General features: G+C 51.6%; 1 protein-coding gene across 1 annotated transcript in view; it reads left to right on the top strand.

The window, feature by feature from the left end:
• CASTOR2 (cytosolic arginine sensor for mTORC1 subunit 2) overlaps positions 1-13,919 on the top strand; it is a 109,123-nt gene that overhangs the window by 83,404 nt on the left and 11,800 nt on the right. Inside the window, exon 3 of the mRNA XM_062592862.1 lies at positions 13,517-13,710. Within this exon, the coding sequence (XP_062448846.1) occupies positions 13,517-13,710 (194 nt within the window). The remainder of the gene's footprint in view (positions 1-13,516; positions 13,711-13,919) is intronic.

The raw sequence follows: 13,919 nt of genomic DNA, 5'->3' as shown, positions 1-13,919 counted from the left end.
AAGATTTGTGCTCCCATACCATTTGAGAATCCAGCTCCATATCTCTTTGAAAGTACAGCCCCATAGCCCTCTTTTCTCTCTCTCTCTCTCTCTCTCTCCCTTCAGATGTTTTCTCCAGGGCCATCTAGCATATATATATATATGCATTTGCATAGGAACTCATGAAGAGAACATGCATTTGGTAGGTTCATTCAACCTGGCATGTTTTTCCCTGCACTACAGGTGCACACAGCTCTTTCTTGTGTACTCATCTCCTGTTCCTCAGCCTTGCTTGGCTGTATCACAGGGACTCAGGACCAAGTCCTCCTTCTGGCCAATCTGTCCTCTTTGTCATACGTCTTGGACTCTGTTACCATATATTTCAACAAGACTATGCTAGAAGTCATTAGGGGATGTTTACTGGCATCTGATGAGTATCTAAGTTATTAAACGTCGTCCTTGGAGGGAGAAGGAAATCCAGAAAACAGTTCTTAGTTCTCCCTTGGCTCTGAGGGTGTTTTTCTCCTGCCATTGATAAAGTGGCCTTCTAACATCATGCTTAATGCCAGGCAATAATAGTGTCTCCTCTCAGAAGGTGTTTCTCCTTCTGGAAGAATTATCTTACCGCCAGTTCTGAGCCACCAACTTACCGTCTCAGTTGGGAGGTTTTGGTGTTTTTTTTTTTTTTTTTTCCAAAAGAGGCTCTTTTAATTCGAAATACAAAAAATTCCTGGCGGAGGCTGCTGACTGATCATTCTCGTCAAAGGCTCCATGCCTGGGGCTTGCTTTTCTGTGGTCCTTCTCTTACCTTCCAGCCATGATGCCAAAAACCTCTGTAGTGGGTTACAGATGAAAACTTCATAAACAGAGTGAACCGGCACCCTAGGGTCAAAAAGCAGACCAGCGTTGCTGATGCCAGCTCAGGGGTGCGTGGCCTGAAGACAAATCTCCTGTCCCTCCCAAAGCTGGCCTGATCGGGAGGGGAGAGCGTGGCTGGAGCCCATGGAAGCTGGCACATACGTGTGTTGTTTAGAGGAGCGCCTATGCACACACACACGCTGTGTTTACATGCTTGCACACCACCGCAGCCCCACTGCTTCCTCAGTTCGGAGGTTTCCCACTTAAACCATTTTGGTTTCCCTCGGATGTGTAGTTTTTACCTCTGATTTCCCACAAATGGGCGGTCAGGGAGTTCTCCCTGCCGCTCTCCTGAAGGTTTGCTTCCCCTGAGCTAACCAGCTTTTGTGCAGGGGGGTCGGGCGAAGTGCTCATTGGAGCTCTGGGGGGTGACTAGATGCTATTTGCTTTTCCGCATCAGTCCAGTTCTGCATTTGTATTTGTCTCGAACGTGCTGCAGAAATAGAGGAATAAACGGGGGTTTGCGTAAATGAATTTTGTGCTTATTTCTTCCAGAGCTGACTGCCTTGATCTCATGGTTACGGCAGTGGAAATAAAGAAGTAAAATCCTGAGCTATCGTAATCCTGTTTGGCTGAGGTGGCTGCCTCCAGAGGGTACAGCCGGGCAAGAATTGCGTTTTTAATTCCTGCGAACGCAGCCGTTTCTGTGGCAAATCGAGGCGCGGGGAAAGGGAGAGCAACTCCTTGGTGCGGCGGGTCCCTGGGGGCCCCTCCCACCCCAAGGAGGTGGTCCCCACGGCATCTCCCCCAGCTTCTGCTGTCAGAGCCGCTCGCTCTGGTGGGAATTGCTGGGAGATTTTGCACAGTGCCTCCCAGCGCTGTGTAATGTTTTGGTGCGTGCTCTCGGACTGTCCTGCTCTTCGTCGCTCGAGGTGGTAATTACGGGGCCCGTTTTACCTTCGAAACGCTTGGCAGCTGTTAATCGGTCATCAGCCTTCCCAACACGACCGGGTGCCTCTCCGCAATGTAGAAATAAGGAAAAGGAGGCAGAGAGGGCAGCGATGAGACTCCGCAGAAAGCACCCGCTGCTCTGGGCTGGCTCTGCAGCCTGGCGCCTCCGCAGTGCTGAGTCGCAAAGCACTGCCGGTGCCTCCGGGCCGAGTTCGGGAATCCAGCCCGGGGTGTCTCGGCATGTGTGTCGTAGAGGTCCCTAAATTGGGAATTCGAGTCAGGAGCTGTATTCCTCGAGGCGGGAGGCACGCGTTGCACCCTTATGTTCTGGCTCTTCTTCCCAGCTGCTGGCCTGCCCTCTCCCTCCCTCCGTTGCCGTGATTGCCTCTCCCTCCCGCCGAGCGCTACCTACCCATCTCGAAAGCTCCTTGTCGGGCGCCGAGTTTGTTCCCTTGCATAATTCCCTCGGCACCGTATCAGATCAGCGTGATTTCAAAGCGTTGAGAGCGTCAGCGCCTGCGAGGCTTTTGCGCTTGGCTTGCCTTGGTCTCGCTGCCTCCAGAGTCGATGCAAACGCAGTCCCAAGAGCAGAACAGCATTCAGATAGAGGTGGTTCGCCTTGCATCAGAGGTTCGTAATTAGAAAGGAATGGGGCTTATTCGGTAGCTGGCGTTCTGCAGGCTGCTGTTGGGGTGGTGGAGAAAGTGCCCGCTTGGGAGAGCGTGGGAGCCCCTCCACGGGGCAGAGCGGGATCTGTTCCCAGTGGTGGGATGAGGCCTCCTCGGAGCAACTGTCCCCCTTCTTCCGGCTGAGTTTGGAGATGGGACGGGTTTCAGGAACGTGCATGGAGGAGGTCGCGCGGCAGCCGGCCACCAGATCATCCCTCCGTCCTCCCTTCTTGTTCACCAGCAGTAACGGCAGGGCACGTTTTATATTCGCACTTGCTGTGCTATCACGTGGAAAATAATGAGATTTTCCTGTTCTTAACAGTGGTGACAATAATCAGACCGATACCTTTACAGCATCTTAAATGATGAAGATTTGTGCCTGAGGAGCACGGTTTGGGAGAGAGACTCAGACCCGGCAAAGACACTGGCTCCTCCAGAAGGGGACGTTTGCCTGAGCCTGGGCCTGGGCAGAGCCCCAGCCAGGGTGATACCTGCTTGATCTCGATCTGCCTTGATGCCACTTTGCATCTAATGTCTGTCCATCCATGTGTGCAGCACTGCTGGGATCCACCTGCAGGAGTTTCATCTTGCTTGGAGAGCTGCGTGGAGCAGAAAACAGGCTAAAGCTTGCCCTGCTCTGTAGCTGGGGGTGTCCGTAGCTGCCGCTGGCCGTCTCGGTGAAAGCAGCTCTGCCTTCCCCGTCTGCAGCATGTTCCCGTGTGTCCGGGCATGGTCACAGCAGTCCCCTCCCTCCCGCGCCTTCGCCTTTCCCCCAGCTGCAAAAGCATCAGACTGCAGCATCTGTATCCCAGTTTGGATTCAGCCGGAGCTGAGGATTGCCTTTCCTAACAGGAAGAGTTTGTTCTTACTCCTTCTCACCAGCCTTGCCCTAAAATCCACCCCCACCCCCCCCCCCCCCCCGCTTGCTGGATTGGTGCAAGGCGCTGATTGCCCCGCGCCACCATCGCCCCGTTGATCTGCAACACAAACGCTTCGGAGGTGATTTTCTGCCTGAGCTAGCCTGCGGCTGATGCAAGCGCTGGCACTTGGTTCCTTGCTCTTGATTTCCTGCAAAGGAAGGCTTTTGTGTGGCTCCGGACGAGGTGCCTGTGCCCCCTCTCTGTCGGGCCATGAGGGTTTCAAGGAAAACTGGCACTAACGACACCCACTTCTCATGTAATCCAAGTACGTGGGTGGGAATTGAAGGTCCTGCTCAGTCACATCCTCCTATCAAAACCGTTAGCCCGTGTCTGTGCCTTGAGGTGGCGAGTAGCTTTTCTTGCCCATCTTTAGTCTGGCGCGCAGGAGGTCATGTCAGCAGCTCCCAGCACGCCGCTGGTAGGAGGCTGTGCAAAAATACCCCAACCTGCCTTCCTTGCCATCCTCGCCTTGCATGCTTCAGCTCTCCTGCAGGGAAGGAGAGCTGGTGCCCACGTGCGGCCGAGCGTCGGGGGGCTGCGAGCGAGGAGGTGCACCCCATGGGACGGGACGGTGTGGGCGTAAAGAGCAGGATGAGCTTTGCATCGAGCTCCTGGCAGCCACCATGTCTCCAGGAGGGCGTGTGTGCAAGCAGAAATGAGTCACAGTTGTCCGCCCTTGAATCGTAACCAGATTTTGGAAAAGCAAAATGTAACATAGCACCTATCTCCCTCCGAAAGAGCAGCTGTGTCTTTCTTCAGCGATCCGCTTGACTCAGACCCCTTTAGATGAAGGGCTGCTGCCAGGCTACATCAGTGATGGAGGAGAGCTCTACAGCGTGCGTGTAACCATGCAGGCAGGAATGGAGATGTTTGTGCCATTTGCTGTCCCGGCCGCTTTCCAGGCCAGCAGGTAGGTGCCTGCCCTGGGGCAGATGTGTTGCTTAGATGAGAGGGAAGGTTTGCCCTTGGCCAGTGCCTCGCACCTCTTGGAGGAACGCTGCTTGCAGGCAATAAGTTATAGCTTTAAGGACTTCATCCATAAAAATGATAGTGTTACTTATGCCGCTGTTTGGAAAGGATCTTCCTGAGTTCATGTGTGCAATCCTGGTACCTGCCTACTTGGCTTTCCAGAAACAGCAAAGGTTTGTAACAGCTCCAGGATAACTCAGCACCTTCTGGCCAAGGCAGGACTTCCCCAGTTGAACCAAAGTACTGAAATACCCCTTTGCCTATCCACAAGCTTGCAGATAAAGTAGGAAAGGGGGAGGTGGAAAGAAAGCAGCATCTCGTAGACATGACCCGGACAGGGTGCCCTTGAGCCACCAAGCACCCAGGCAGCTAAGGCAGAGGGGCGTGTGTGAGCCCACACGAGTCATGGTAGGTTTGTGCCAGCCATCCCTGGAGAAGCGGCTTGTAGGGCTGCAGTACGCCGTGGCACCACTGAGGCTTAGCAGTGGTTAGCAGGGGACACAGAGGTACCCAACGCCCTGTTCCTGGCCTCTGCCCACAGCTCGGGCGAGGTACGGCATGGACCTTCACAGCTCCACGGTTCAGCTCTCCGATATTTTGACACAGTGACTCGACTCCTCCTCTGGAGCTTGAGAACGGGGATGCTGAGAACGGGAGGAAAATCTAAAGGCTTGAGAGCAAATACAGCTTACGTCACCTCCCTAAAGACCTCTCTCCTGCAAAGGGAACGTGCATGGCAAACAGGTCCTTTCCCCTGGGATATCCTGGCCTTTCATTAGCCAAAGGGGATCCAGCTACACTCCTGATGCAGCCCAAAGGAGACCCTTATTTTGGTTGTAGTTTGGAGCCTGATGGAGGGAGAAAAAAGCAAGTGATTGGGTTTCTGCAGCTGTTTTCCCTGCCTTCGGCACAGAAGGGAGGCCTGGAGACCCCTCACTGTGGTGGCACAGGCGCTTCCGGGGATGGCTCCGTGAGTGCCACAGCCGTGTGGGCGCCGCCAGCTTCGGGAAAACGAGACAGCATGAGAAAACCAGGAGAAAAATAAAGGCAAGCTGCTTTGTGGAAGGCACAGCGTGTCGTGGTACCTGAACGGGCACCTGGCCGTCCGCTTGCTCTTCCAGCATGCAGTCGGTCTCTACGTGGGCAACCCTCAGGCCAGCAAATAGCTCAGAGAGGAGCAAACATAAAGTCTGGAAGAAAGAAAGATGCTATCGCTGCAGGCAGAAAGAAAATTCGTCTCAAGGACTGGTTGTGCCAGGGAAGAGCAGTACTTCAACGCTGTAGGAATTAAGCTAATAGTTTCATCTGTCTCAATAGATAGTTGACATATAATCTAAATCCCCTGTATTTTAAAGAGAAATAAGAAGTGGAAATAAGGAAGAATGCATTTCATTTATTTGTCTGAATACTGATAAAAGTCAGCATTTTGTGGGCTCCCAGCAACTTATCAGCACACACTTCCAGATACAAAAATCTTCCTACCTGCAGCATATTCATCTCTTAAATATCATTACTCCCTACTCCAAGAAGCTTCCATGAAGTCGTGCCAATATTTGCTCACCGTTCAGAGCTATTTGGATAGCACCGAACCCAGGTGCTCGGCGGTACAACGGCGCTGGGCGCTGCTGGAGATCTCCTGGCTGTAGGCAGCGCCGGCGATAACCTGCTGCAACTCCGTCACCTGCAGGCCGTTACCCAGGGCTCTGCAGAGCCCTTGGGCAGTTTTTTCCATTAAATTAGGAAACGGTGCCGGGCTGGGGTCTGCTGCTGTGTTTTCCAGGCAGCGGAGGCATCTTGAGCGCTCACGGTAGGTGAAAGTCCCTAGTTTGGCTCCTCCATGCCAGCGGCGTGCCAGCCGTATTTGACTGCTGGAACTGGCCCAAATTCATGGCTGTGCCCTTAATTGGGAAGCAGGAGCCGGGATGAGCCGGGAATTCGGGAGGTGTAAATAAATCAGTCAGCCACATGGCGTCATCTCTGCTCTGTACAAACGCAGCGAGGACGTGCTGAGCCCAAAGAGTAATTTTAATTAGCACGTCCTTCCCTAGCTGTATAATTAGTGTAAATACACTGCCGTTTCTGCTGCTCCGCAGGGACCAGCGCTGGCCCTTCCCCTGCCTCGGCGTCCATGCCGGCTGTGCCCCTTTGAGACAGCCATGAGCATCTCCTTCAGCTTTGCCGAAAAAGCAAAGTCTTCCTAGAGAGCTACCTGCCAGCAGCTCTGGCAGAAATTATCGTTATGCATGATAGCACCTGGGACTCTTCTAACTACCTTACCTGAGGAGGGACTTAAAAATTTTTCTTTTAAAAATCGGCAACGGAAAGGTTGCAGCCACTTTGAAAATCGAACATGCTTGTGAGGTCCTGCAAAAATTTTTTATGGGGCCACAGTGACGCTTCGGTGAGTCCCGCTGAGCCAACACGATCCCTCTCCAGCGGGTCCCACGGGCCCTGCAAGTGCTCTTCAGTCACTCAGTGTTTCTAGTTGGGGGCTCTTTCTTGGACGCCGTGGTCTGAAGAAATGCCGCCGGTGACCTGGCTGCTCTTTGAAGCAGCTTTTTGAGTCTCCCAATTTTTATGAAATAAAGGTGGGATTAACGCGTTCGTGATTTCCCTGCAGGGATGGGCACGGGCTGTGATATGTTCCCTTGCTCGTGACCAGGAACAGCGGTTTCCGCCAGACGGCCGCAGTAACTGGGGTCACCGTGGGTAATTCCCTGCGTGTGTAATTTGGACTGTTCGCGTGAACGGTGTGAAATCCAAACTGGTCATTGCGCAAGGTGTAGTCCGAAAGGAACTGTCAATAAAACAGGAGAAAAATACACTGGGTACATTCGCGCGTTTTCATGTAGACCCATAGTTAATAAAATCTGCAACAGCATGCGAGGACCAGGGTGAGATGACTCTCCCATGAGAAATGGGTCGAGATCGCTGTGGGCCCTACGGCCAGGAGCCAGGGAAGGAGACCTTGCTCCAGGTGCTTGTTTTTTCTTAAAGACTGCTTTCCTGCTTGCTCCTTTCCTTATTTTTCTTTTTGCCCATCTGTCTTTCCCTTACAGCCTCGATACGGTGGCAAATGCAAGGCCTCTGCCTGCCAGTCCTGCCTGAAAGTCCCTGGCGCAGCGGTGGCTCCGACCGCGTCCCGCTGGGCCACTCGTAACGCCCGTCCCCCAGGAAAGCGCTCCGGGAAGCCGCAGCAATTGCTGTTCTCACCCTGTTTTCCGGTGCTTAAACCTTTGCTAGACTCCCTCTTTGGGCAGAAATTTTGCATGCTTCTTTTCTGCCTTATGCTGATTTTTTTTTCTTTTTGCATTTTATATTGTGAAACGGGTATAAATCTCAGCTAAACAGGTCAGGTGGTTTTTGAGAGCAAGATTTATAGAGAGGAAGGAGGATTTTGTGCCCATTTTAGAGCTCGGAAACTGAGGCACCTAAATGCTGAGGTTAAATATATAAAATGTCAGGCTGTCATTTTTTCGCTGCAGAGCGGTTGAGTTTGTACGAACCCAACAATGTTCTTTTGACAGTTTCGTGAGTGGGATAATACCTAAATAGAAAAATGAGATGACAGCTTTCACAGCTTCCTTGCTGAGGGGGTTTAGAATAAAAACCCCTCGGGTCTGCGTGCAAAACAGGACGTGGCAGAAGCACGGAGGCACGCGGCTGGCGGTGGCCGAGTTTCCCAGCTGCAGATGCAGCCCTACAGGGATGCCCGGGCGTCCCATCAGGAGCACATTTTGGGAGTGCCAAAAGCAGGACAAGGAAATGATGAAAAATGAGAAAAAGCTCGTGGCTGGCATGGAGAAACCCGCTGCCCCGTGGGCCGGGCGCGTGGCACCCTGCAGTGCCACTGCATGCCGGCGTGCCGAGGCGCCGTGCCGCACGATGCGGGCTGAACCCACGGGCAGCTGAAACGGGGATCGCCTCCGAGTCGAGCCTTAACAGGGTAAAAATTGCAAAAGCAATTTGCAGTTGCCGCAGGCTGCGACAGCGGCGTTGCTTTTTTGCATTGCTTTCCGGTAGTGAAAAAAAACAAATGTTCCACGGCCTGGCGTCAAAGCGGTGTTTTCTTAGCCTGATTTCTCAAAAGGAGGGAGGTTTACGTGGCTGTCCTCCCACTCTCGCCCCGTGCTTACAAGCGTGCGTGGCTAGTTTCCGTCAGGCTTTTCCTCCTCGGAAATACGACGTTCCTCGAAGGTTTTCTGCGGAGAGGCCTGGGGTGCCCGCCGGCTCGGCAGGACGTGTCGGAGAGCGGCACGGGAGCGCTGCCAGGGGCAGGCCGGCTCCCCGCGCACCAGCGGCCGCTGCGCGCCTCTCGGTCGTGCCGAGCTGTGGCACCCACACGCCTCTGCAGAGGTTGCCATTTTTGCAAAATTTTCCACTTTGCAGAGCTTTTATTTTTAATGCCTGGCCATTCCTGCTATTGCAGGAGCATTCTGCCTGTCGTTTTAATACAAGTCAGATTCTAGCTGTCACTTTTGCAGGAGGAGGCTATAAAAGGTGAAATAAGTACAGTGCAAGGGATCTAAAGCCAGAAGGCTAATAAAAAACACAGCGTTTTTTAACTTCATTATTCTTTAACATTCAGAGTTAGCAGTGGCTGCAAACATAAACCCTGTAATGATAAACTGAATGAGCAATTGGTTCATTCTGAGTACCAGAGCCAACATAAATCAATGAATAACACATCACACAAAGTACTCTGCTGTAATGCAAAAATTTCTATACTGAGTGAAAATAAGTGCTTATGAGAAGAGCCAATGTACCACAACAAAGAACCAAACATGCTCACCACCTTTATTTCCCTCCAAGCTCCACAATAAATCTATCATAAATCTACATTTTCACCTGAAAGGTAATAGGTGGCCTTGGGTGGGTAGCTGATTGCGGTTAAGTGGAAACTAGCTGCATGTAAAACAGCTCAGTGTACCCCTTTGGAGGAAGGGGATCGTTCCCCGTTTGGTAGTCCTTAACACAGCACTGATCGGATTCTGCGTGGGCAGATGATGTGCGTTGGCACCATGGAACTGTTCATTCTCCAGTTGCTGTTGTGGACCCTTGGCTGTAGCCCTTTTAGAAGAAGTCTAAACCCGTTTACATTAGGTGCAGAGAGGAAAAAAAAGTTCTGCTTTCATGTAGTTTTTCAGGTGTTTTACAGCACTCTTTAGTGGTCGGGCTTTCTCTTAGTGTTTCGCATTCTACCACGTTGGCTGCACGAGGCTGGCAGACCTTCAGTGTGTCTGCCTCCAAAATATGGGAAATAAAGAAACAAAATACTGATATTTTCCCATTGTCACGCAGGGGAATTGCAGAGCCAACTTACAGATCTGGACTGGGAGCCAGGGGACATTCCTTCCCTGCTTGGTCCCCTGAGCTGCTGATGGAGCCGTTGTGGTGGAAGCATCATCATCTGGCTGGTGTTTTGTAAAAAACAGGTTTTGTAAAAGTGCCATGTAGAGCCTTGGCTTGCAGGGCTTGCAGAGTTTCATAGCGCTCCAGAGGCACAAGTTCAATCTATAGTTGGGCCTCAGCCAATATTTTTGTCCTAGCTGGAACTGGGATCAATTATTTGAGCTTAGGAGCCAATTATGGCCAACGTGATACTCTCCACCCCTTGTCCCAGGTTGTCGTTTGCCGTGGAGGCAGGTCTGCTTTGACCACACGTGCCAAGTGGGCCAATGAGGCTCAGGACGAACCTTGGGCCTTTCAATTCACCCATGATGCAAATAAGCAGTTTAACTCATGCCTCTCAACCTGATTCGACACGCGTTTGTCAGGTTTAGGTTGACCAGTGCTTGGCATCTCTTTAACATCCACCTTGGAGGAGCCATGTCCTGTACGACGTCTGTCTGTCTGCTTGGGGACACCACAGGTTTCATGTACCGCGGGGGATTTTGCATGAGGGAAACTTCTGTGTCAAGCAAAATCATGCGTGAGACGGACGTGGTGCTCTCAAGACAGGGATGGTTGCATCTTGCGATCTTTGTGGGTTTTGACGGCAGCTAACGTGGGTGAAGTGATGGCAGGAGTCTGTGGCCCCTCTGTGCTTGCCAGAGGTGGTCATGATTCTGGGCAGCAAGTTATGGCTGTGGAGCATACGGGCAGCTGAGCTGGTGCCTCTGCTGCAGTATTATGCAGAAAAAAAAAATCACCCCAGATCAAAACAGATTAAAAACAAAGAGCTCAATTAGAGCAAACAGAGCCCGAGTCTCTGACTTCTTATAGGTCATCCTCAGCCAGGATGAGGTGTCCCCCAGGATGAGGGGGGTGACCCATAGTCTGCTAAAGCAGCTGCACGAGGGTCTGGAGAGCCTGCTGGAGCCTCGGCCCTGCGGCTGAGGACAGGGAGCCCCTTGGGGCCACGTGCGCAGGATGCTCGGGGCCCCTGGGAAGCACGTGCTCGCTTCTGTGTCCCGCATCTGTGTTCCCCGTCCCTCGCCCCATGGTTGGAGGGTGACGGCTGTCCAGTCTCCATGGGTAGGCTTTTACAGCACTCTTTAGTGGTCGGGCTTTCTCCTAGTGTTTCGCATTCTACCACGTTGGCACCAAAACACGGGTGCTTCCTTATTTTGCTGCTTATTTATTACCTTTTTGTCTGCATTAATGTTACGCCTGGTGTTTTTGGAGCTCCTCATGCTTACGTTTAGCAGCTTCCTGGGCAAAGCGTCTTCCCCTGTGGCTTGTTTGGTGCTAGGTAAATGAATTTGTGGAGCCTCTAATCTGCATTTGTTTCTCTAAAATTCGGGCTTTGCTCTTCAATCCGGCTTCCTAGTGGAAACAGCGTCCAGAAGTGGCATCTCTGGCATTTGCTAGACATTTTTCGTAATATCAATTAAATTATGAGAAGCAGGTTACTTAAGCAAACAAAATGGCCCTTGTCACACTTCATAGGGCTTGTTAAACCCATTTAAAGCAACGCGAGCGACGCTTCCCAGCAATTAACAGACGTAAGGGGCAAATCAGCCTTTCTGCCCCGTGCAGAAGAGGTCGTCGAGGGCCTGGTGGGGCGGCGCCGCTGCCGGCAGAGCGAGACAGGCTGGTGCATCCAGCCCCTGGGAAACGTCGCTTCTTCCGCCGCATCCCTGACCCAAGAGAGCTTACTGGTGTTTAATGAACTGCAGCCGGGCCCGCGTCGCCCGTGGAGAGCAGGGCCGTAGTCTGCTCCGCTTCTGGAGCGGCAGCTCAGCCGCGCGTTCCCTGCCGGTCCCGGGGCCGAGCCCTTAACGGTTGCAGCGAGGCGAGGGGTCGCTCGAGCTTTCCGCGGTTTTGGAGCCTGGCTGTTTTCATGGCCAGGGGGTGCGGGAACTGCAAATGTTGCTGCCGTGCAGGCGGCCCGGCCTGGGCTTGCTGCTCCAGGTTGCCAGGGGGCAAATGTATGGCCAAAGAAGGAACACGTCCTATTTTAATTTTTCCTTATTTCACAGGCAGGGAGCAGAGGTGGGAATAGAGGAAAAAAGACATCAGCTCCTCACTAGATCAGCACAAGTTGTTTTGAGCCGTAGCTTGTCCATGCCAGTTGATGGAGCAAGCCTTGTTTCGGGGCTGCTTTTCTGGTGCAGAAGGCCACCTGATCAGTAAATGACGTTTTGCTACAAGGATTTTCTGCCAGCAACTTGCACTGGTCCCCCTGAGGTACCACACTGCTGGTGAATGCCCAAACTTACCCCCCTCTCCCCAGTGTCCAGTTTTTGTTCCCTGCAAGCTCTGATTATTCAGTGAAAGAGAAACATTGGCCTACGAAGCTAAACAGCAGAATGCAAAAGCCAAACCCTCCGTGTCCCAACTGTTCACCCTGTGTTTGCTCAAGGTTATTTTCATGCCACACACAAATGAGGTTTTTGAGGAGGGCAAAACGAACAACATTTGGTGCTCCGTTCATTTAGGATTTTCAGCACAGTCATTGTCTCATAGCAGCTGTGCTCGGGGGTTTTGGGGGAGCAAGGTTATGAATTCATTACGTGGTGTCTGGAGCTCCTGAAGGCCGTACAGAGGAAGATGATGGAGGAGCCAGGAGTAGGTCGGTAGAGTCAGAAACTGGGTAAAATAATAATACCATTCAGACTGATGACGTGAGAGCTGGATGAGGTTTCGACAAGCCAGATTCACCCTCCTAGAAAAGGGAATTGAGTTTTTAGAAAGTGTCGATACCCTTGGAAGTTCTGCACAGTGTGTTTGGCATAGCTCTGATCTCCATGGGCACATCTGTGGTGGCTGGGGTGGCTGGCTCTGCATCTGAGGTTGACTTCCTTAAGCCAAGTAGATCTAAGTGGGATTCTGCATTTGCGAGAGCCAGGTCTGAACTGTAATTTGCCAAACCAAAATCCAAAGTCCAGACAATCATAACAAGGTTTAGGCCGTCGTTCCAGAGTCTGTGTCTGGTTTTATGGGCTGGTAATACTTTAAGATTTCTTTTAAATGGTTACCAATTTTTATTAAATGTTTTAACTGTAGTTTTTGAAGTATTTAAAAGCAAGAGATGAGAAGCAAACATAATGGAACTGGGTTGTTTTTAAGATTTCCATTACCTTCCTGTTTGATCACCTTGCAGTCTCTAGTGTGTGTGTCCATCCCTTGCAGAGCCATGGGGCTTTTATCGGCTGCATTAAAGATGGGGGCAGCTGCCTGTAGATGTGCAGAAAGCTGTTGGTAAAGCAGGATATCTGCTCTGCATCTCCCAAGTCTTGGGCCAGTGCCCAGACTGCTCTGTCATCCCACGTTTCCAGTCCAAGAGAACAAAATTTAAATCAAGAGCAAAAAGACTAAGTAAAACAAAGGAGAATAGAAAAGTCTGAGTAAGGTAGTTTGAGAAATCAGGTGGAGGAGGAGAGAGATTCAAGTTAGTCGAAGTCCTAGGATTACCTCCATGGGGAGTTGTTGACAGTGCTGGTCACTAGCAACTTAGCAAATGGCAGAGGCTTTTGTAATTCCTTGCATCATCCTTGAAAATTTCTGTCACTCCTGCAATGGAAGTTGATGCAATGGGCACATCTTAAAAGGAACATGGTACCAAGCTTTGAAGCAGTGTGGAAAGCCAGGGAGGTGGGCTAGATAAATGGGCTCATTTCGTTCCTTGCACTGAGGTCCGTGCAAACCATATACAGACCAGACAGTGGACCCAGCTCTCTTTGGCTCTAAAACAAGCTTCTGTCCTTTCTCTCTGTCTCTTTGCAGAGCTCCCTTCCTCAGAACACTTGAGTGTGGCAGATGCTACGTGGCTTGCCCTCAACGTGGTGTCCGGTGGAGGTGGCTTCTCCAGCTCCCAGCCCATTGGTGTGACCAAAATTGCCAAGTCAGTAATAGCACCACTAGCTGACCAAAACATCTCAGTGTTCATGCTCTCCACCTATCAGACGGACTTCATTCTGGTAAGCGGACATGAGAGGACCAGGCAGCTTGCAATGCTGCATGCTCCACCAGATGAAAGTTCAAATGGGCAGAGTTTTAGTGACTCTTCAGGGAACAAGTTGTTTGAGGAGCATCAGAAATACCAAAGTCTGCTTTCCCCAGAGCTCTACCTCTTGCAGTTAGGTTCTCTGACATCTCAGAAGCTTTTCAGATGGGAAGAAGTGTTTGT

The sequence above is a fragment of the Rhea pennata genome, chromosome 20 (assembly GCF_028389875.1).
Source record: "Rhea pennata isolate bPtePen1 chromosome 20, bPtePen1.pri, whole genome shotgun sequence".
NCBI classification, from domain to species: Eukaryota; Metazoa; Chordata; class Aves; order Rheiformes; family Rheidae; genus Rhea; species Rhea pennata.
This window is presented reverse-complemented; position numbering and strand designations above follow the sequence as displayed.